Source organism: Neofelis nebulosa, chromosome 3 (assembly GCF_028018385.1).
Source record: "Neofelis nebulosa isolate mNeoNeb1 chromosome 3, mNeoNeb1.pri, whole genome shotgun sequence".
NCBI classification, from domain to species: domain Eukaryota; kingdom Metazoa; phylum Chordata; class Mammalia; order Carnivora; family Felidae; genus Neofelis; species Neofelis nebulosa.
In genome coordinates, this window is record NC_080784.1 from 67549168 (window position 1) to 67571036 (window position 21869).

The following is a 21869-nucleotide window of genomic DNA, read 5'->3' on the forward strand; positions in this document are numbered from 1 at the left end:
GAAACAGCCATGTGTCCCTCAATAGATGAATTGCACTACTAGGTATTTATGCAAAGAATACAAAATTACTAATTCAAAGGGATACATGCACCTGATGTTTATAGCAACATTATCTATAATAGCCAAATTGTGAAAAGATCCCAAATGTCCATTGACTGATGAATGGATAAAGAAAAAAGGGCGTTATATATATGTATATATATATATATATATATATATATATATATATATATTACTCAGCCATAAAAAAGAATGAAATATTGTCATCTGCAACAACATGGATAGAGCTAGAAAATACTATGCTAAGTGAAATAAGTCAGTCAGAGAAAGACAAATATCGTACGATTTTACTCATATGCGGAATTTAAGAAACAAAACAAACAAGCAATGGGGAGAAAAGCAACAGAGAGGGAGGCAAACCAATAAACAGATTCTATTTAACTATAGAGAACAAACTGGTGGTTACCAGAGGGGAGGTTGTTGGGGGGATGGGTTAAATAGGTGATGGGGATTAAGGAGGACACTATTGTGATGAGCATTGGATGTTCTATGGAAGTGTTGAATCACTATATTATACACCTGAAACTAATATTACACTGTATTTTAATAATTGGAATTAAAATAAGAACTTCAAAAAAATAACTAAGATTTTAAAAACAAATATATTAAAAGTTCTAATATGACATTCATTTCATTGTTAGGATAATTAGCTTTAATATATGCAAATTATATTTCTGCTACATACAGCTTAATTTTCTGACTCATGTGAAAGCCACATAAGTATTAGAACTTATTAATATAATGGAGATAATAAACAGTAACTTAAAAAATAAAAGAAGACAACAGCTTGGCAATTTTACATCTAAAAACGTCTCCTGTTATCTGGGTGAATAGAAGGAGAATTTTTTAAATTTTCCATATGTCAAAGAAACATAATGGATTGTCATTTCAGCTGACAAGAGTATGTTAGACTTAATTCCATGACTATAAGTGATGTTAAAGTAGTAAAGCAATTTACCAGGCAAGAATTCAGAAAACTACCTTATTTTCCCTACCTGTACCCTGTTCTTTGTACCCTGCTTGCAATACTTTCTTTTGAGTTGCTTCTGGTTTTCATCCATTCAAATCCTTCCATCATGTTCTCCCCATCAGTATAGTGGTGAATTTCCCTGCCTGTCAAATCTTTCCACCACACTTGACAAGTAGAACGATTACTCTTGATAGTAATAATCATCATCATCTTACTTTCCCATTCTTCTATGTGAGATGAGTGAGTTTTGATGAAAAATAACACAATGTTGTAAATTAATGCAATTAAAGCTATTCGGATTCCAGCCTAAATTGTGTCATTTTCATCCACAACCAATTATTTATTGTGCTTACTGTTATTATTATTCAAGTATATTGAGACTAAGAATTTCTTCAACCACTTACAAAGCTGTTGACAAAATTATTTTTATTTATAACTACTCTTAGACTCTTAATTTATGTTCAGTGTTTCTCTTTTTGCCTCCTCTCTTTATGACTGATATTATATTGCTCCATATATTGAGTTTCTAATAGATGTCCTTGTTCTGACTCACATTATTTTTATGTGGGCCAGGGTGGTAGCTTCCTACCTGGTGTTTATTTTCTATCCTCCATATAGATTCATCCTTAAAACTATCACATACTAGCTTCTACTGCCACAGTAACACATCCTTAACATAACCTTCAGGGCTGCTATTATAATCCTGTCTCTAATTTGGGCACCACATCCTCTAACAATCTCAACCATAATCTTTGCCTTTTGGTAACATTAAATCATCTTGTGCGTATATTCACACCTTGTTCAAAGTCTCCTTTTATGATTCTTTTCTTTACATGGCTAATTCCCATACAGTGCTGGTCTTTTCTCCTCTAATATGGCTTCCATAACCCTACAGGGCAGAGTTATATGTCCTTACATTATAAAGCAGTGACATAACACTTTTGAGGTAGTATTCTATTATTTTCTCCTTGACATTTGTCCAATTCAAGCAGTGGATTGAACCCGTGTCTGTTGGGGCGCCTGGGTGGCGCAGTCGGTTAAGCGTCCGACTTCAGCCAGGTCACGATCTCGCGGTCCGTGAGTTCGAGCCCCGCGTCAGGCTCTGGGCTGATGGCTCGGAGCCTGGAGCCTGTTTCCGATTCTGTGTCTCCCTCTCTCTCTCTGCCCCTCCCCCGTTCATGCTCTGTCTCTCTCTGTCCCAAAAATAAATGAACCCGTGTCTGTTACCTCTGAGAAGTGAAGTGTGTGAGCAGCCTAAAATGCCTATTTTTATTCCAAACACCTAAGTCATGGGAATTGAGGGATTATGAGGATAAACAAAGATTTTTGGAGAATTGGATATGTATTAGATTTAAACCACAGTTGGTGACGAGAAGAAGTAGGTGGTTAAAGGAAATAAGGTATGAGAGTAGAGAAGGTGCTTTATGTCTTATGTTGTTTGTTATTGTCTTAAGTGTTGTTGTCTTATGTGCATAGAAATTTGAGTGACCATGGGAATAGGAAATAAAGTTGTAAAATAACAAACTGTGTGTTCTGAACCTAGGGTCAAATGAATTGATCTCTCATGCCTTACTATTTCAGAAAATTCACCCTTACATTGACTTACACCCTCAAGGAGGAAAACAAAAACCTCAAAAATGACTGAGATTGAGGTTTTATAATTAATCGTGGAAGTATAGTGTCTTAGAGTGGTAATGAGTTGACTCAGGAAGCAAAGGCTCTTCTTTGCAAATAGTGGATGATCAAGTTTTGTTGGTGGTGGGGAAGGTTGTGTACTTTGGAAAGAGGAGATATATAAGAACTCTTTGGACTTTAATGTTTTTTTCCAAATTTATATTGTAGTAAAAAAATATGAAACTACCTTTTCAAACATTTTTAGTGTGCAGCCCAGTGGCGTGAGGTACACTGATATTATTGCGCAAACATTATCACCGGTTTTCAGAGCTCTCCACATCTCTTTTCATCTTGCAGAACTGAAACTCTTTCTTTTTTTTTTTTTTGTTTTTCACTTTTTAGTTTTTTTTTAATTTTCTTTAATATTATTTTTTATTTTTAAAAATTTACATCCAAATTAGTTAGCATATAGTGCAACATGATTTCAGGAGTAGATTCTTTAGTGCCCCTTACCCATTTAGCCCATCCCCTCTCCCACAGCCCCTCCAGTAACCCTCAGTTTGTTCTCCATATTTATGAGTCTCTTCTGTTTTGTCCCCCTCCCTGTTTTTATATTATTTTTGTTTCCCTTTCTTTATGTTCATCCATTTTGTCTCTTAAAGTCCTCATATGAGTGAAGTCATATGATTTTTGTCTTTCTCTGACTAGTTTCACTTGGCGTAGTACCCTCCAGTTCCATCCACGTAGTTGCAAATGGCAAGATTTAATTCATTTTGATTGCCGAGTGATACTCCATTGCATATATATACCACATCTTCTTTATCCATTCATACATCGATGGACATTTGGCTCTTTCAATACTTTGGTTATTGTTGATAGTTCTGCTATAAACATGTGGATGCATGTGTCCCTTTGAAACAGCACACCTGTGTCCTGTGGATAAATGCCTAGTAGTACAATTGCTGGATCATAGGGTCGTTCTATTTTTTAGTTTTTTGAGGAACCTTCATACTGTTCTCCAGAGTGGCTGCATCAGCTTGCATTCCCACCAACAATGCAAAAGAGATCCTCTCTCTCCGTATCCTCACCAACATCTGTTGTTGCCTGAGTTGTTAATGTGAGCCGTTCTGACAGGTATAAGGTGGTATCACTGTTGTTTTCGTTTATATTTCCCTGATGATGAGTGATGTTGAGCATTTTTTCATATGTCGGTTGGCCATCTGTGTGTCTTCCTTGGAGAAGTGTCTATTCATGTCTTTTGCCCATTCTTCAGTGGATTATTTGTTTTTTGGGTGTTGAGTTTGATCAGTTCTTTATAAATTTTGGATACTAACCCTTTATCTGATATGTCATTTGCAAATATCTTCTCCCATTCTGTCGGTTGCCTTTTAGTTTTGCTGATTGTTTCATCCACTGCGCATAAGGTTTTTATTTTGATGAAATCCCAGTAGTTCATTTTTGCTTTTGTTTCCCTTGCCTATGGAGACATGTTGAGTAAGAAGTTGCTGCGGCCAAGATCAAAAAGGTTTTTGCCTGCTTTCTCTTCGAGAATTTTGACAGCTTCCTGTCTTACATTGAGGTCTTTCATCCATTTTGAGTTTGTTTTTGTGTATGATGTAAGAGAGTGGTCCAGGTTCATTCTTTTGCATGTCGCTGTCCAGTTTTCCCAGCACCACTTGCTGAAGAGACTGTCTTTATTCCATTGGATATTCTCTCCTGCTTTGTCAAATATTAGTTGGCCATACATTTGTGGGTCCATTTCTGGGATCTCTATTCTGTTCCATTGATCTGAGTGTCTTTTCTTGTGCCAGTACCATACTGTCTTGATGATTACAACTTTGTAGTATAGCTTGAAGTCTGGGAATCTGATGCCTCCTGCTTTGTTTTTCTTTTTCAAGATTGCTTTGGCTATTCAGGGTCTTTTCTGGTTCCATACAAATTTTAGGATTATTTGGTCTAGCTCTGTGAAGAATGCTGGTGTTATTTTTATAGGGATTGCATTGAATATGTAGATTGCTTTTGGTAGTATCGACATTTTAACAACATTTGTACTTCCTATCCAGGAGCATGGGATCTTTTTCCATTTTTTTGTGTCTTCTTCAATTTCTTTCATGAGCTTTCTATACTTTTCATTGTATAGATTTTTCACCACTTTGGTTAAATTTATTCCTAGGTATTTTATGGGTCATTTGTGCAACTATAAATGGGATGGATTCCTTGATTTATCTTTCTGTCTCTTCATTGTTGGTGTATAAGAATGCAACCGATATCTGTGCATTGATTTTATATTCTGCAACTTGGCTGAATTCATGAATCAATTCTAGCAGGTTTTCGGTGGAATCTTTAGGGTTTCCCATATAGAGTATCATGTCATCTGCGAAGAGTGAAAATTTGACCTCCTCCTGGCCGATTGGGATGCCTTTTATTTCTTTGTGTTGTCTGATTGCAGAGGCTAAGACTTCCAATACTATGTTGAAGAACAGTGGGGAGAGTGGACATCCCTGTCTTGTTCCTGACGTTAGGGGGAAAGCTCTCAGTTTTTCCCCATTGAGGATGATATTAGCATTGGGTCTTTCATATATGGCTTTTATGATCTTGAGATATGCTTCTTCTATCCCTACTTTCTTGAGGGTTTTCATCAAGAAAGGATGCTGTATTTTGTCAAATGCTTTCTCTGCATCTATTGAGAGGATCATATGGTTCTTGTCCTTTCTTTTATTAACGTGATGAATCACGTTAATTGTTTTGCGGATATTGAACCAGCCCTGCCTCACAGGTGTAAATCTCATTTGGTCATGGTGAATAATTTTTTTAATGTATTATTGGATCGGTTGGCTAATATCTTGTTGAGGATTTTTGAATACATGTTTATCAGGGAAATTGGTCTATAGTTCTTTTTAGTGGGGTCTCTGACTGGTTTTGGAATCAAGGTAATGCTGGCTTCATAACAAGCGTTTGGAAGTTTTCCTTCCATTTCATTTTTTGAAATAGCTTGAAGAGAGTACATGTTAACTCTTCCTTAAATGTTTGGTAGCATTCCCTTGGAAAGCCATATGGCCCTGGACTCTTGTTTTTTGGCAGATTTTTGATCACTAATTAGATTTCCTTACTGGTTGTGGGTTTGTTCAAATTTTCTATATCTTCCTGTTCAGTTTTGGTAGTGTGTATGTTTCTAGGAATTTGTCCATTTCTTCCAGATTACCCATTTTATTGGCATGTAATTGCTCATAATATTCTCTTATTATTGTTTTTATTTCCGTTGTGTTGGTTGTGATCTCTCCTCTTTCATTCTTGGTTTTATTTATTTGGTCCTTTCCTTTTTCTTCTTTCAATCTATTTTGTTAATCTTTCAAAGAACCAGCTTCTGGTTTCATTAATCTGTTCTACAGTTGTTTTTTTTGTTTTTTTGTTTTTTTTTTTTTTTGGTTTTGATAGCATTAATTTCTGCTCTAATCTTTATTATTTCTGGTCTTCTGCTGGTTTTGGGTCTTATTTGCTGTTCTTTTTCCAGCTCCTTAAGGCATAAGGTTAGGTTGTGTATCTGAGATCTTCCTTCCTACTTTAGGAAGGCCTGGATTGCTATATACTTTCCTCTTATGACCACCTTTGCTGTGTCCCAGAGGTTTTGGGTTGTGGTGTTATCATTTTCATTGGCTCCCATATACTTGTTAATTTCCTCTTTAACTTCTTGGTTAGCCCATTCATTCTTTAGTAGGATGTTCTTCAGTCCAAAAGTATTTGTTACCTTTCTAAATTTTTTCTTGTTGTTGATTTCAAGTTTCATAGCATTGTGGTCTGAAACTATGCATGGTATAATCTTGATCTTTTTGTACTTTTTAGGGTTAATTTGTGTCCCAGTATATGGTCTATTCTGGAGAACGTTCCATGTGCACTTGAGAAGAATGTATATTCTGCTGCTTTAGGATGAAATGTTCTGAATATATCTGTTAAGTCCATCTGGTCCAGTGTGTCATTGAAAGCCATTGTTTCCTTGTTGATTTTTTTGATTAGATGATCTGTCCATTGCTGTGAGTGGGGTGTTGAAGTCTCCTACTATTGAGGTATTACTATCAATGAGTTTCTTTATCTTTATGATTAATTGATTTATATATTTGGGTGCTGCCACATTTGGTGCATAAACATTTACAATTGTTAGGTCTTCTTGGTCTATAGACTCCTTGATTATGATATAATGCCATTCTGCATCTCTTGATACAGTCTTTATTTTAAAGTCTACATTGTCTGATATAAGTATGGCTACTCTGGCTTTCTTTTGTTGACCATTAGTATGATACACACACACACACACACACACACACGTATATGTTTATCTTTTCTCCCTTCAGAGGATCCTCCTTAAAATTTCTTGCAGGGCTGGTTTAGTGGTCACAAACTCCTTTCCTTTTTGTTTGTCTGGCAAACTTTATATCTCTTGTATTTTGAATGACAGCCTTGCTGGATAAAGAATTCTTGGCTGCATATTTTTCTGATTCAGCACACTGAATATATCCCACCATTCTCTTTTGGACTGCCAAGTTTCTGTAGATATGCGACAAACCTGATCTATCTTCCCTTGTAGATTAGGGACTTTTTTTCCCTTGCTGCTTTCATGATTCCCTCCTCGCCTGAGTACTTTGTGAATTTGACTATGATATGCCTTTTTGATGGTCGGTTTTTTGTTGAATCTAATGGGGGTCTTCTGTGCTTCCTGGATTTCGATGTCTGTGTCTTTCCCCAGGTTAATGAAAAGTTTTCTGCTATGATTTGCTCACATAACCCTTCTACCCTTATTTCTCTCTCTTCCTCTTCTGGGACCCCTATGATTCTGATGTTCCTTTTTAATGAGTCACTAATTTCTCTAATTCTTAAAATGTGCTCTTTTGCCTTCATCTCCCTCTTTTCTTCTACTTCATTATTCTCTATAAGTTTGTCCTCTATATCACTGATTCTGTGTTCTGCCCCATCCATCCTTGCCGCCACTGCATCCATCTGTGTTTGCATTCAGTTATCACATTTTTACTTTCATTCTGGCTATTTTTTACCTCTTTTATCTCTGCAAAAAGGGATTCTAATCTACTTTCCACTCCAGCTAGTATTCTTATTATCGTGATTCTAAATTCTGGTTTAGACATCTTGCTTGTATCTGTGTTGGTTAAATCCCTGGCTGTCGTTTCTTCATGCTGTCTTTTGGGGTGAATTCCTTCATATTGTCATTTTGATGGGAGAAAAGGAATTAATGAGGTAGAAAAATTGAAATTGAAAAAAAGGTTAAAATTTAAAACATATTAAAATTAAAAAATTTAAAACACACACACAAAAATCGAATAGATGATGCTAGAGCCTAGGTGTGTTTTGCTCTGGGTGTTGAAAGTGGTTTGACAGATTAGAGAAAAAAAAAGGGGGGGAGAGAAAAAAAAAGAAATCATTTGAGAATTTGAAAAAATGAATACACTGATGTAGACTAAAATAAGATGATGGGGGTAAAATAGAATTTGAAAAAATATACACAAAAGTAAGTAATACAGTAGAAAAAAATTAAAGAAAATCATTTTTAATAAAAATTAAAAATAAATATGAAGTTTTTAATTTTCTGTATTTAATAAAAAAGAAAAGATAAAAAGAAAGAAAAGAAAAAAAAGAAAAAAATCGTTTGGAAATTTGAAAAAGTGAGTACACTGTAGTAGACTAAAATAAAATGATGGAAGTAAAATAGAATTTGAAAAAATTTACATAACAGCAAAAAATATAGTAATAAAAGTTAAATTAAAATATTTTAATAGAAATTGAAAGTAAAAATGAAGTTTTTCTCTTTCTGCATTCAAGAAAATGAAAAGAAATGAAAAAGAGAAAAAAAAAGAAAAAAGGAAATTGTTTGAAAATTGGAAAAGGTGATTACACTGAAGTAGACTAATATAAAATGATGGAAGTAAAGTAGAATTTGAAAAAATTTACACAAACGTAAAAAATATAGTAATAAAAATTAAGAAAAGATATTTAATAAAAATTGAAAATAAAAATGAATTTTTCTCTTTCTGTATTCAAGAAAAAGAAAAGAATTGTAAAAGAGAAAAAGGAAAAAGAACAAAAAAGAAAGAAAATTGAATAGATGAACCTGCTAACAGATTGAAGTAGGACTGAAATTGCTTTGTTTTCCCCTAGAAGTCAGTCTATGTAGCTCTTTATAGTCCGTAAATTAAGCCAGCAGTGAGACTTGTGTTCTTGAAGACAGAATTTGGCCCAGTTGGGTGGGGCTCAGTGTAACAGCTCTGCTCTCCACTAGATGGCTCTGCTAGCCTACTGGGGGTGAATTGTTGTGGGGCTTGTAGGTGCATAGGAGCATGCGCGGGAGCGATGAAACTAGCCACCCAGCTACCCAGTGTTTTCCCGGATCAGCAATCACACACCTGTCCTCCGTCTTCAGCTCTCACCCACTCTCTGCTTCTTCACTCTCCGTGACCAGGCCCCAGGCATTACCTGTCTCCCAAGTTTTGTCTTAGATGTGGCTGTTTTCCCCGGCCCCTTATTTCTGAAGGACTGCGGCTTTGACCCGTTCTGCCCCTGTTTGGGAGGGTCTCACCAAGCAATGGTCAAATGTCCAGGTATGCCCGCTGGACCCTGTTGTTGCTGGTGCCCCAAGACTGCAGCCAGGTGCCAGCCCATCCCAGAAAATGTTAGCAAGACAGTGTAGCAGCAGCAGCAGCAGTAGCAGGGATTATGGAAAATCACAACACACATCTGGCACCAGGCTTCACCCTTAACGACCTTGACCCAGCACCAGCGAATGTGGCCACTTTCTGGGGTCTGCTGGGACCAGGTGGCCTCAACAGTCTCTACCAAATGTCATTCCAGCAGTGGAGCCACTTTTCCCCGTGTGGCCTGAGAACCTCCCGGACCCCACTCTTTTCCTGGGGATTCGCCCTTCCCACCACAGCACCACCAGGTATTGAGCTGTGGAGTTGCAGCCTTTGTGCTCCCCTTGTTTACAGTCTTAATGGAATTTAAACCCACTCCTTTCTCCTTTCTCCCTTTTTAGTTTAGTCCCTGCGGCTGTTTCCAATTTTCTACTTTCTCTCCAGCTGCTTTTGGGGAGGGGTGATTTTCCCATATTCTCCCCCACTCCCCAGTCTCCATCCTCTCTCTACCCACAAAAGTGGTTCCCTAACTTTCATAGCTTCTTGCTCCCCAAGTTCAGCTCTCCATGCTGTGTACCTGCTGAATTCTGTGGTTCAGGTTATGCAGATTGTTGTGTTAATCCTCCAGTTTTCTAGGTGTGTAGGATGGTTTAGTGTTGGTCTGGCTGTATTTCATGGACGCGAGACACACAAAAAACGTCCATGCTGTTCCATCATCTTAGCTCCTCTCTAGCAGAACTGAAACTCTTACCCATTAAACAGGAACTACGCATTCTCCCTCCCCCAGCCCCTGTCAAACTACCATCCTACTTTATGTCTTTATGATTTTGACATCTCTAAGAAGCTCATAATTAGAATCATATTGTATTTGTCTTCTTATGATTGGCTTAACTGACTCTCTGTATTTCCTACAGAATTTTGCTATGAACCAAAAAATACTCAAAAAATAAGTCTATTAATTAAAAATATAAAATCAACGAATTAAAAACACTATATAAAAACAATACTTTTTCAATGGTAAGTGATCATATCAAAATAATTTATTGAAGTGGATTTTAAAATTGAAGCCTTTTTTCACTAGGAAAAGTGTTGGGTTGTTTCATTGTTAGTTTTTGGCTTGTTTTAAATTTTTATTTAAATTCTAGTTAATTCACATGTAGTATAATATTGGTTTCAGGACTAGAATTTAACGATTCATCACTTACATTTAACAACCAGTGCTCAACACAAGTACCCTCCTTTGTACCCATAAAACTGAAACTTTTAAATTCTAAAAGCAATGTTCCTCTTCTAGCAGCCATTTATGATTACAGTCAGTACAGAAATTGTTGTCTTCATTTCTTCCTCAATTCTCTATTAGTCATGTTGTTGGTCTGACTCCAGCAATCAGCATTACAATGAACCTGAAGATTGCCTACCCAAATCTACCCTTCCATTACAATGTTTGATCTTCAGTTTAAAATTTTTATTTTGCTATTTAATATTCTTTATCATTGTGTGAAAATATCTACATTATTTGAGAATAATCTATCTACTGCTTTAAGTTTTTATGTAAATAGGAAGTTAGATATTTTTTATGATTTGGGTTTATTCCAAAGCCTGAAATATTTTAAGTATCACAGATGATTTAACATATGTCTTTAGTCTCCTTACATAGACTTCTATAAAATACTTTTATTTTATGTCTGTTAATTGATTTATTTTCTTATTTATTATAAGGGTCAAAATCTTTCATAGAGAACAGTAGCCACTAGTTACTAAGCAAAAGGATTACTTTTTTTCTTTTAATATAACTCATAACTCATAATCTTCACAGAACTAAAATATTTAAAAATATATTTTTTTCTTTTTAATAATCACTGTCATATTTTAAAAAAGTTTTAAATACCATATACTCACCTATGATCTATCCATCTATCAGTTTATCAATTTATCTCTTTACTGATATGTCTATAATGTCATTGCATTTCTAGCTACTAATAGCAAGTATTAGCAAGTGAGATTTCTTTGGCTTCCAACCCATTTCTGTGATCTAAATAAATCACACAGATGATGAAAGTATTTTTATCTGGTAAAGTGTATAACCACAAGTATTACTCTAAGTTCTCAGTAGGATTGAAATATTAAGTTGATAGAGAAATCTTGGCTCCTAGTTGTTACTTGGAAAAGATAAAATTAAGGAGTAGGATAAATTTTGGTGTACTTTGTGATCAAGGTCTCTAGTTGAGGTTGGAAACAGTTTTGAGCGTGTATCTTGGGCTCTTTCAGTGTTCTGCTATTGGAATTATACTGCAGTTGAGAACTTCAAAGAAGTAACTATTAGCATATTAGCTAGTGATCTCAAATTATCTAACTTCTCATAATGACACATGAAAAACTATCTGTGTTGGCAAAAATTTCCTTGAGTTAAACAGGAACTATAATTTGGATGGTTGCAATTTAACTGAATTCCTGGCTTTTTTTGTACTTATCTTTTTTTTTTCATATTTACTTATTTTAGAATAAATCTGAATGCAGAATTACATGAAAGTGCTTACAGAAGTCCAATGGGATAAAATAAAATGGGGAAGAAGGTTCCAAATTCACTGAACTACTGTTAGGTGGTCATTCAAACTGTCTTTCAGTAGTGGCACCCTGGGCAAACTATCAATCAGGTAGCCTTGTTTTCACCAACTTCACAAAGTAGCAGCAGGAAATACATATCCTAATCATTAAAGGTCATGAAAAGATCATAACTGTGCTCAATCTTCTGCAGGCATTAGAATATTTACTTGAACTGCTACTTGCCATGAAGTTAGTGAGGACCGAATGTGTTTTATTCATTTACAGTGTGAAATTGTATTTTGCATTTACTGAAGAGTTTTGCAATTTTTCTTTATGTGGGTAACAAAATATCACCAAAGTATTATACTTATTTATAAATCAAAATATGTAATTAGATAAATTTAGGGTTTTTTTCTTTCTTTTTTATTTTTCTTTATTTTTTTTTTGTGGGTGAGGGGAATTCTTATGTAGTGGATACTATTTAAAATTTTTAGGTATATTATTTAGAAAAACACACCTCAACACTCCCACAAATACATTTCTAATGAACATAATAAAAGCTAGAGTTGTCAAAAGCTGTTCTTTATTCATTCCAGTGATATTAAGTCTATGCCAAATTGATCACAAATGATAATTATTAATAATAATAACTACATCTGTCATACTCTAAGCCAAGTACATGCAATGCATTATCTCATAGAAGATATCTCTATGCTATCCTCTCATAGGCTCAATCATATTACCCTATGCTTATTATTATTATCCTCATTTTATTTATTCATTTAAATAATACTTACAGAGTTTCTTCTATTTTTTAGTTAGACAAGGAAATTGATACTCACCAATTTTAACTAATTGCCCAGAAATTTCACTGGTAGTGACAGTTGGAATGTAAATTAAAGGACTGATTTTAGGCCCATTGTTGTAATTATTAACATGATATAGAAATAGAATATATCATCACAAAATCTTAGAAAGGAGAAATTAGAAAACCTACGTTAAAAATAATTTTGCATTTGGGGCACCTCGGTGGCTCATTCAGTTTAAGCATCTGACGTGGGCTCAGGTCACAGTCTCGTGGTTTGTGGGTTTGAGCCTTGCATTGGGCTCTGTGCTGACAGCTCGGAGCCTGGAGCCTGCTTCAGATTCTGTCTCTCCCTCTCTGCTCCTGCTTGTACTCTCCTCTCTCTCAAAAATAAACATTAAAAAACTTTTAAACAATAATAATTTTACATTTTGTATGTCTGATGCTATTTCTAGAGTATGAAAATATTTAAACTAGAAAATATTGAGTATGTGATTGTTTAATGCAGGTGAAGTTTAAATATTAAACATTCTAGAGAAAGATTAATATATTTCTTGGATATTAGCTTTTATTAAAATTATGTTTTGCCAAGCATTCTTAAATGAAGAGATTGGATGAGAGTAAATCTGAACATAATTTATCAGTTCCCCTTTATTTTACCATTTGAATATCAGACCTAAAGACATTACAGCCTAGATGAGATCAGACTAATATGTAATGGAAAAGTAAAGACTGTAATCCTGTTCAATTCCAAAATCTGTTTTTTTTGTTTGTTTGTTTGTTTAACAAATCAAAGTTAACATAATACTTATATTTGGTACTTTAGCATTATACATTTTTATGAGACAATTAACACCTCAAATAACTTGGCACTCTAAATTAATTATGTTTATATTCCATTGGAATCATTAGAAGTAGTTAGCTCATCACAATCTTTTACCTCCGTCTGCTGTTTCTGTTTTCAATCCAGTATCTGTTTATTCCATACCGTGTCTAATCCTAGAGCAGCTTTCTGAACTCCGAATCCATTTGTAGGACATAACCTCAACTGTGACTTGATACATTGCTTGTGAGGTCTTACCTGTTATTATCCATCTCACTCTCCAAGTTGTGCCCCTCCAACTTTCCTTCCCTACTTGGGCACACTCAAATCCTGCCTTATGCCCTTTGTGAGCCACTACAAAAAGTGTCAATGACGATTCTTTTCATCTGTCCTATAGCAACTAACATAGCACCTTACAAATAAAAATAAGTACATTATAGTAAAGTTTATTTCAATTTAGATCCATTCTATATTAAGTACTCTTTGGTAAATTGTATATTATATATGTAATCACTTGAAGAGGATTGCATCATGATTGAGAATCTGAAGAAAAAAAAATTTAGAATTCTATGGAATTATTTTGCTTTATAACTTGGTGTCTTTTATCTTTAAAGGTCTCATCTTTGTCTCAAATCTTTTGAGGAGTTTTTATACTGCTCTGAAGGCATAGAAATTATAAAATGATGTACTTGTTAAACATACAGCACTTTTTTGGGGAATAAATGTTACTTTATCAAGTTATGAGACAGCAGGATATAAGTTCTTGATTAAAATTCATTTAGTGTGTCATCTGCCTGAATGTACTTAAAAGAAATCTTTGACATGTTGATCAGATTAAATTGATTTAATCTCAGCTGAAACTTAAGTTCAGTGTTAGTCATGGATAATTACTGTCAGAAAGGATATGTTCTAGCTATTCATTTACATAATATGAGCTTTCTTTTGGATTGCATATGAATTAATTAAATTTCCTTTAATTGTAGCAACTACATGCAACATGCAGCTTCTAACTAGTTCATTAACTTCTAGAAAATGGCCAATATCCTAATATAAATCTCTAGAGTATAGGCTTTAAGACAGAAAAAAAAATAAAAAGAAGAGAGAATCTGGGAAAGCAATTCATCAGATATACCAGAAATGACTTCATTTTTAGCAGAGCATTCCTCGCTAAAAAGAAAACTACTGATTCAGTTAGCCAACTCATTTTGTGACTAAAGTGTAAAATAATCAGACTCTCTTAATAAACATTAAACTCATTCTTTGATAGCAAAAACATGAAATATTCTCTTGAAAAATCTTAAGCTATTTGATAGCAATAAAACTATTTAGAATTAGTAAGATAGTAAGAACACAAAGAAAATATAAGGTGTAAAATTATACAAAATGCAAGTATGTGAGTCAGATTCCTGGCACTCACATTTTGGACTCTGTCAACATTAGATCAACATTTGGCATAAATACTGGCATAAGGATGAGGGAAAAAAAGATTTTCCAAATTCAAATAAGTCATTACTGTAGAGTTACAGTTGACATAATTTTGGACTTTTTAAAAAAATGTATTGCATTGAACATTAAAAAGCAGTAATACAAACATAGGCAAATTTGCCCAGCATTGTATCCACCTAGTTAATAAATTGTTTATTTTACTTTATCTTTTCTTAGTTTTTTCTAAGTTTCTTAGCTTCTTCTTAGTTTCTAAGTTTCTTAGTTTCTTCTTCCATTATTTTATATGTTTTTATTGGTACCATATACTTCTCATCTTTCCCACTTAAGAGCATTGTTTAATTGTTTACCTAGTCTTTCCCTTTGTGTTATATTTATTTTAAATATAAAGTAGGATTTCAATAAATCAAAGACCCTAAAGTATGATCTCAGAAACAACAGTACCATCATCACATAGGAACTTGGAAATATAAATTGGGGGCTACACGTAGCCCAGATCTACTGAATCAGAACTCTTAAGCGGATTGGAGGTAGAACTGATCTTTTAACAACTCCTCTAGGCCATTTTAATGCATGCCAAACTTCAGAAACTACCACATTAAATGTATTTTACAAAATTTAACAAAATATTTCAGTGAGGTATCATATAAAATAACACATCAGGAAGGTTTGTTAAATAAATTATATTATCTTTTTATTTATTTTGCTTATTTTTTATAAGTTTATAGACTGCATTCTCAACAACTGGAATATATTATCAAAGGGTTCAAATATTTAAAAATTGTTTTCAGGAAAATTTGTTCCAATTTAAACTGCTATCAAAAGCCATACCTTAAAAAATACAGTTGATAGTATTGGTCTTTTTTGTTTGTAATATTATGTTTGCTATACTCCATTTGGAAATACATGCATATGTATTGAAATAAAAGTACAGCATAGGTTTCATTTAAAAGCAAATAAAATCGATTTTTAAAATACTTTTTATTTGTATATATCTGCCTTATGAAAATTAGTCCCTAAAAATATAGTATTAATAAAAATAACCAGCAATTAAATGCATTTTTATATATGCCAAATATTTTAATTTTAATAACCCTATGAGGATATGATATTATCTCTATTTTACAGATGAAGAAACTGATTTACAGACGTGTTAGGTACTCACCCAAGGTCCTGAAGGTTGTAACTAGTGGGGTTATGGCTTAAACTCTGTATAAGAATCTATGTTCCTTATCATTATGATGTCATCATGTGAAGAGACATACTATTTATTTATTTATTTATTTATTTATTGTTTATTTTAGGGAGAGAGAGTATGTGCATGTGTGTATGCACGTGGGTGAAAAGGGGAGGGGCAGAGAGAGGGAGAAACAGAATCTTTTTTTAAAATTTTTTAAAGTTTATTTTCATTTATTTTTTAATGTTTATTTATTTTTAAGGGAGAGAGAGAGAGAGAGAGAGAGAGAGAGAGAGAGACAGGCAGAGTGTGTGTGAGCAGGCAAGGGGCAGAAAGAGAGGGAGGCACAGAATCCACAGCTGAGCTGTCAGTACAGAGCCCAATGCAGAGCTCATACTCACAGATCACAAGATCATGACCTGAGATGAAGCTAGATGCTCAATGGACTGAGCCACCCAGGCACCCCTTAATTTTTTTTCTTAATGTTTATTTATTTTGAGAGAGAGACAGAGTGCGATCAGGGGAGGGACAGAGAGAAATTTGAAGCAGGCTCCAGGCCTGAGCTGTCAGCACAGAGCCTGTCAGGAGGCTCACAAACTGTGAATACATGACCTGAGCCCAAGTTGGACACCCCACTGACTGAGCCACTGAGGCACCCCAGGAGAGACAGAATCTTAAGTAGGTTCCATATTCGGTGCAGAGCCTGACATGGCACTCAATACCATGACACTGCGACATGGCCTGAGCTGAGATCAAGAGTTGGACATTTAACTGACTGAGCCACCCAGGTGCCCTGGAGCAATGGTTTTAAATCAACAAGTTGAAAATATACACTATATGTCTAATAAAATTACTGTAATTTATTACTTCACAATTTTTTTCTTTTTTTGCAATATATAGGTGTCATTGTTTTATACATATATATATATATATATACACATACATATATACACACATATATATGCACACACACACATATATCCACATGCACACATATATCTCTGTGTGTATCTCTCTGAATATATATATGCATGTATGTATACATATATATTTATGTATTACATATATATATATATATATTCATATTCATATTAAGTTTACTGACAATTTTCACTTTCCAGTCAGATAAAGTCCAGTCAGATAAAAAAGAAAAGCCAGATCTGCCTATGAAAGTGCAGGGATTATAGGTGATTAGTTTGGTTTTAGTACAAGGCTATTGGATCCATCTTTTCTTTTCTGATGCCAATGGAGACTGGTAAACTGAATAAGTAACAAGAAAATTGAATTCTTCATGATTTGTTCATTTAGTCAAGAAATGTATTAGTGATTGTCAAGTGGCAAAGGTCAAAACAAGAAAGGAGTAGCTATAACTACTCATCAAGAAGTTTTCAAGGCACAATAATTTTCCATTCCTACTTCCTGCTTTTTATACATACATGTCATTTCTCCTAGTCATTTCTCCATGTCATTCTCCTGTCATTTCTCCAGGATTCTATTAATGTCAAAGTTGAATTTATTAAACATTTACTCTATGACAGGAAAGTCATTCCTGTGGATTATTTACATGTAATATTTTGTACAACTTTAGGAGGTGGTCTATACTATTACCATCATATGACAGATGGGACAACTTGGCACAAAGACGTAATTTATCCAAAGACATACAGCTAATAAATGGTAGACTTAGGATTTGAACTCAGGCAATTTAATCTTGGGGATCATGTTTTTAAGGACCACAGTACTCACTGGAGAGATGGAAGAGAGCTACAAGCACAAGAGAGAAGAGGGGAGCAATGTTGAGAGTGTTTTCAAAAGTTAGTCTCCCTGTCTAATACAACTCTCTTTTCCACTGAGAACAACTGAACCCTGATTATACTGAATTTCTCTTAGAATTTTTTTATTTCACACTTTGACATGCCACATTTAGACAAATGATTTTTTCTTTATCTGCAGGATTCCTGATTGAGGATGTCCCTTTGGGGTCTTGTGAAAATAAATACTGTGGTTTGGGAAGGCACTGTGTCATCGGCAGAGAGACAGGGCAAGCAGAATGTGCCTGTATGGACCTTTGCAAACGTCACTACAAACCTGTGTGTGGATCTGATGGGGAATTTTACGAAAACCACTGCGAAGTGCATAGAGCTGCTTGCCTGAAAAAGCAAAAGATTACCATTGTTCACAATGAAGACTGCTTCTTTAAAGGTAAATACAGGGTGGACCTAAAGTGTCACCTTCTATTTCTTTCGTCTTCTCAACTACTGCCTTTAAACTTCAAGTTTAACCTCTAACACAATTTTATATCAGGAAATATTTAAAAGTGGAAAGGAAAAGATTGTGAGTTTCATCACACAAATAAACAGTAAGTATATAGAAATTTACATGAATACAATTCTGAATCTCAATTATGAGTACAAAGTTGGCCAAAATCTGACTGAAATTTAATATAGCTTACAGCATTGCACCATATGGCTTCCCAATCATGGCAGTTATCTTAGGACACAGGGAGGCCAATTCAGTCAACAGGCCAAATCCACCCAGTGGAAAGCACCTGGAGTGGAATTGAGTGAATAGTGAATGCCAAACCATGCTGTGATAACATCTCCTTTCTTCCTGATTAAAAATGATGGGTTTCAGTTCGCACCACATAATTCAGATTATATGGAGCCTGCAAATGTCCATTTAAATAACTCTGAAGAACTCATGCTAAATTTAATTAGTAAATTTGAGATGACAATAATATAAAATCTGAAAGTATTGGTGTTTACTTTCATGGTACTCAAAATCATTGGTATTGTCTATGAAAAGGCACTGCTGATTTAGTGATTTGAAAAATTATTTTAACATGATATATAAATCTTTGGACATTTTAATGTTATTTATTTATTCACAAACTCATTTTCTATTTGCTTCTACTGGAGATAATATTTGCTTATTAATTATCATAACCCACACTGAAATTCTGAAGTCTTAAGTGTATAGAACTTCCATCATTCGAATAGGTCAGTGATCAGCTTGATTTCTCATCTTTGATTGGTTCCTCATCTCATTTTTCATAATGTTCCTGAGGTTTACTTACAATTAAACCTTGTCTGATATTTTAATTCTTAGCTTAAATGTATGACTGAAATATAATGTGTTTCATCTGTGCACCAATTAAGGTAAATGACTAAAAACGTTCCTTTTTTCAAATTTGGTAGAATAAATAAAATATTATTTCCAAGGTAATAATAAAATTATGCACAGAACTTTTCAAATGATATAAGGGGTAATACTCTAGTCAGTGTGGCCACTAGACGCCTACTGATATAATCGAAGTAAAATTAGAAGAATAGTTTTCCTCACAACAGTAAACTATGTACAACTTGAATACATGCACAGAAATTTTTATGGTATCAGATTATCTTCTTGTACAGAAAGAATATCAGTTGTTGTGGTTTCAAGTCTATTTACTCCCCTCTTCTATCAAGTCTATTTTACAAATAACTATAATTAATTCTATTAGCATTGTGCTTTAAAACTCATGAGAGAGTAGTGCGTGTGTGTGTGTGAGAGACAATTGATTCTGTCATTTTTTTAAGTTTATTTATTTATTTTGTCAGAGAGGGAGAGAAAGAGGCAGAGAGAGAGAGGGAGAAAGAGAATCCCAAGCAGGCTCCCTGCTGTCTGTGTGGAGACTGATGTGCTGGGCTCCATCTCGTGAACTGTGAGATCATGACCTGAGCTGAAATCAAGAATCAGATGCCTAATGACTGAGCCATCCAGGCGCCCCAATTCTGTCATTTTGACCTGAGATGGTACAGTGCAGATATTACTATGCCAATGTTGTATAACATCCTAAAATCATATAAATAATATTCTATTAAGGTAATTTAGAATCATATTCCCAAAATGAAGTTTTGTCCAACCGAAACACTGTAAATGATTATATGGAAACATATGATAGTAAATTATCATGCGAGAAAAAACATTTGGAATATCTAATGTTCTACTTTATTGCTGGATGCTTTGGCATATTGCAAATCAATGTGTATATCAGTATGGAAATGGAAGAACTGGATATAGCTACGAACGTTGCCTTCCTTGTGAGTTCATAAAACAATGGTTTGAAAAATTTTTGCTTTTTAGACTGATACTCAGCATATTCATCACATCTGTGATCATTTCAAAATACTTTTTCACCATATGTAAGTCAAAGTACTTCCTTATCTCTTTATATATAGTATTAAAATTTTATTAATATTGTCTGGGTTAGTTAGCAAGGGTTAGCATGTTTCTTTGGTCTCAGAATTTGTGAGTCTTCTGCTTATTTATTTTGGGGTTTTGCCTAACATATATAACTCACAAAAGGACTTTGCTTCAGCAGAAAGGGATTAAATAATATAGAACAAACAATAAGTTGCCTGTCTTATTGGTGTGCAGTTGGTCAAGTTTTAGGTGTAAGATTCGTTATAGCTGAAGGCCTGACATCATTGTGATGGCCAAAATTAATCCTTGTGATTATGAACTCTATTTCCTCTAGAAAGTCTGCAATTTATATTGTTTACAATAATGGCCTAAAGGAAGAAGCAAATCAAAATATTAAGTTCATGAAATGCTAAAAACCCATATTTAATTAGATTTTTAATAAAAAAAATCAAAACTAAATAACAGGAACGAGTTTTCCTCCTTTGGGGGAAAAATTTGGTAGTTTAGATCTAATAAAAGGTAATTAAGCAAACCTTAGAACATTAGTCAACAAACAGGAAGTTAGAGGCCAAATTCAGGATCCAGTCCATTTTTTTAAAGCAATGTGTTATTGAAACAGAGCCACACCTGCTAATTTAGGAAATTTTCTTTGGGTATTTTTGCACAACAAAAGGAGAGTTGAGTATTTGCAACAGAGATAGTATGGCCCCCAAAACATAAAAAACATTTTGTCTGCATCTTCCCAGAAAAAACTTGTTAACATCCGCTTTAAAAGATTACCAGCGCCTTAAAACTAATTATTTAAAATATTGATGGGTATTGGAGCAACTGTGTGGCTCATTTGGTTGAGCATCTGACTCTTGATTTCAGCTCCGGCCATGATCTCATAGGTTTAGGATTCTGAGCCTGCATCAGACCCTGCACTGACAGTGTGGGGGCCTGCTTGGGATTCTCTCTCTCCCTCTCTCTCTCTCTCTCTCTCTCTCTGCCTCTCCCTTACTTGTGCTCATTCTTACCCTGTCTCTCAAAATAAATAAATAAACAAACACATTTTTGTAAAATATTGATAGATTATCACTATCCTATATCTTCTTGGCTATGGTGGTGAATATAGGGACATACTCATTGTTACATTTGAATAGAAATAAACACACACACACACACACACACACACACACACACACATATGGTTACAAGTAAAACAGGAAATGAGTAATATCAGTGGGTAGTATTAAAGATGACATGTTGGTTATGATATTGTACTATAGCTTTTCAAAATGTTACTATTGGTAGAAACTGGGTAAAGGGAACAAGGAATCTCTGTATTATTTCTTACAACCTCATATGACTATTACAAACTCATATATACAACATCATACAACCTCATATGACTCATATAACCTCAAAAGAAAGAGTTTGATAAAAAAAAAAAAACCTGGACACTATTAGCAAATACTAAGACAATTTTAAAGAAAGTATGGTTTGCATTATTCATTAATTATTTCAATTTTAGGCTAAGACCTATTTCACATATCAAATTTATCAGGTTTATGTTTGCCATTTATACTTAAATTTATTAAAATTATATTTGTACAATCATGCTTATTGATTGTTTT

The 21869-nt window shown here is 34.3% G+C and overlaps 1 protein-coding gene and 1 long non-coding RNA gene across 4 annotated transcripts in view; one reads left to right on the plus strand and one right to left on the minus strand.

Moving 5' to 3' along the window:
- Nucleotides 1-16109, minus strand: part of LOC131506914 (uncharacterized) — a 65578-nt gene extending 49469 nt beyond the window's left edge. Inside the window, exon 1 of the long non-coding RNA XR_009259220.1 lies at nucleotides 16057-16109. This is a non-coding gene — a long non-coding RNA (uncharacterized LOC131506914). The remainder of the gene's footprint in view (nucleotides 1-16056) is intronic.
- FSTL5 (follistatin like 5) overlaps nucleotides 1-21869 on the plus strand; it is a 789672-nt gene that overhangs the window by 263212 nt on the left and 504591 nt on the right. For all 3 annotated transcript variants that reach the window (XM_058720999.1, XM_058721001.1, XM_058721000.1), the window contains exon 4: nucleotides 18022-18270. In XM_058720999.1, coding sequence (XP_058576982.1) covers nucleotides 18022-18270 — 249 coding nt within the window. The remainder of the gene's footprint in view (nucleotides 1-18021; nucleotides 18271-21869) is intronic.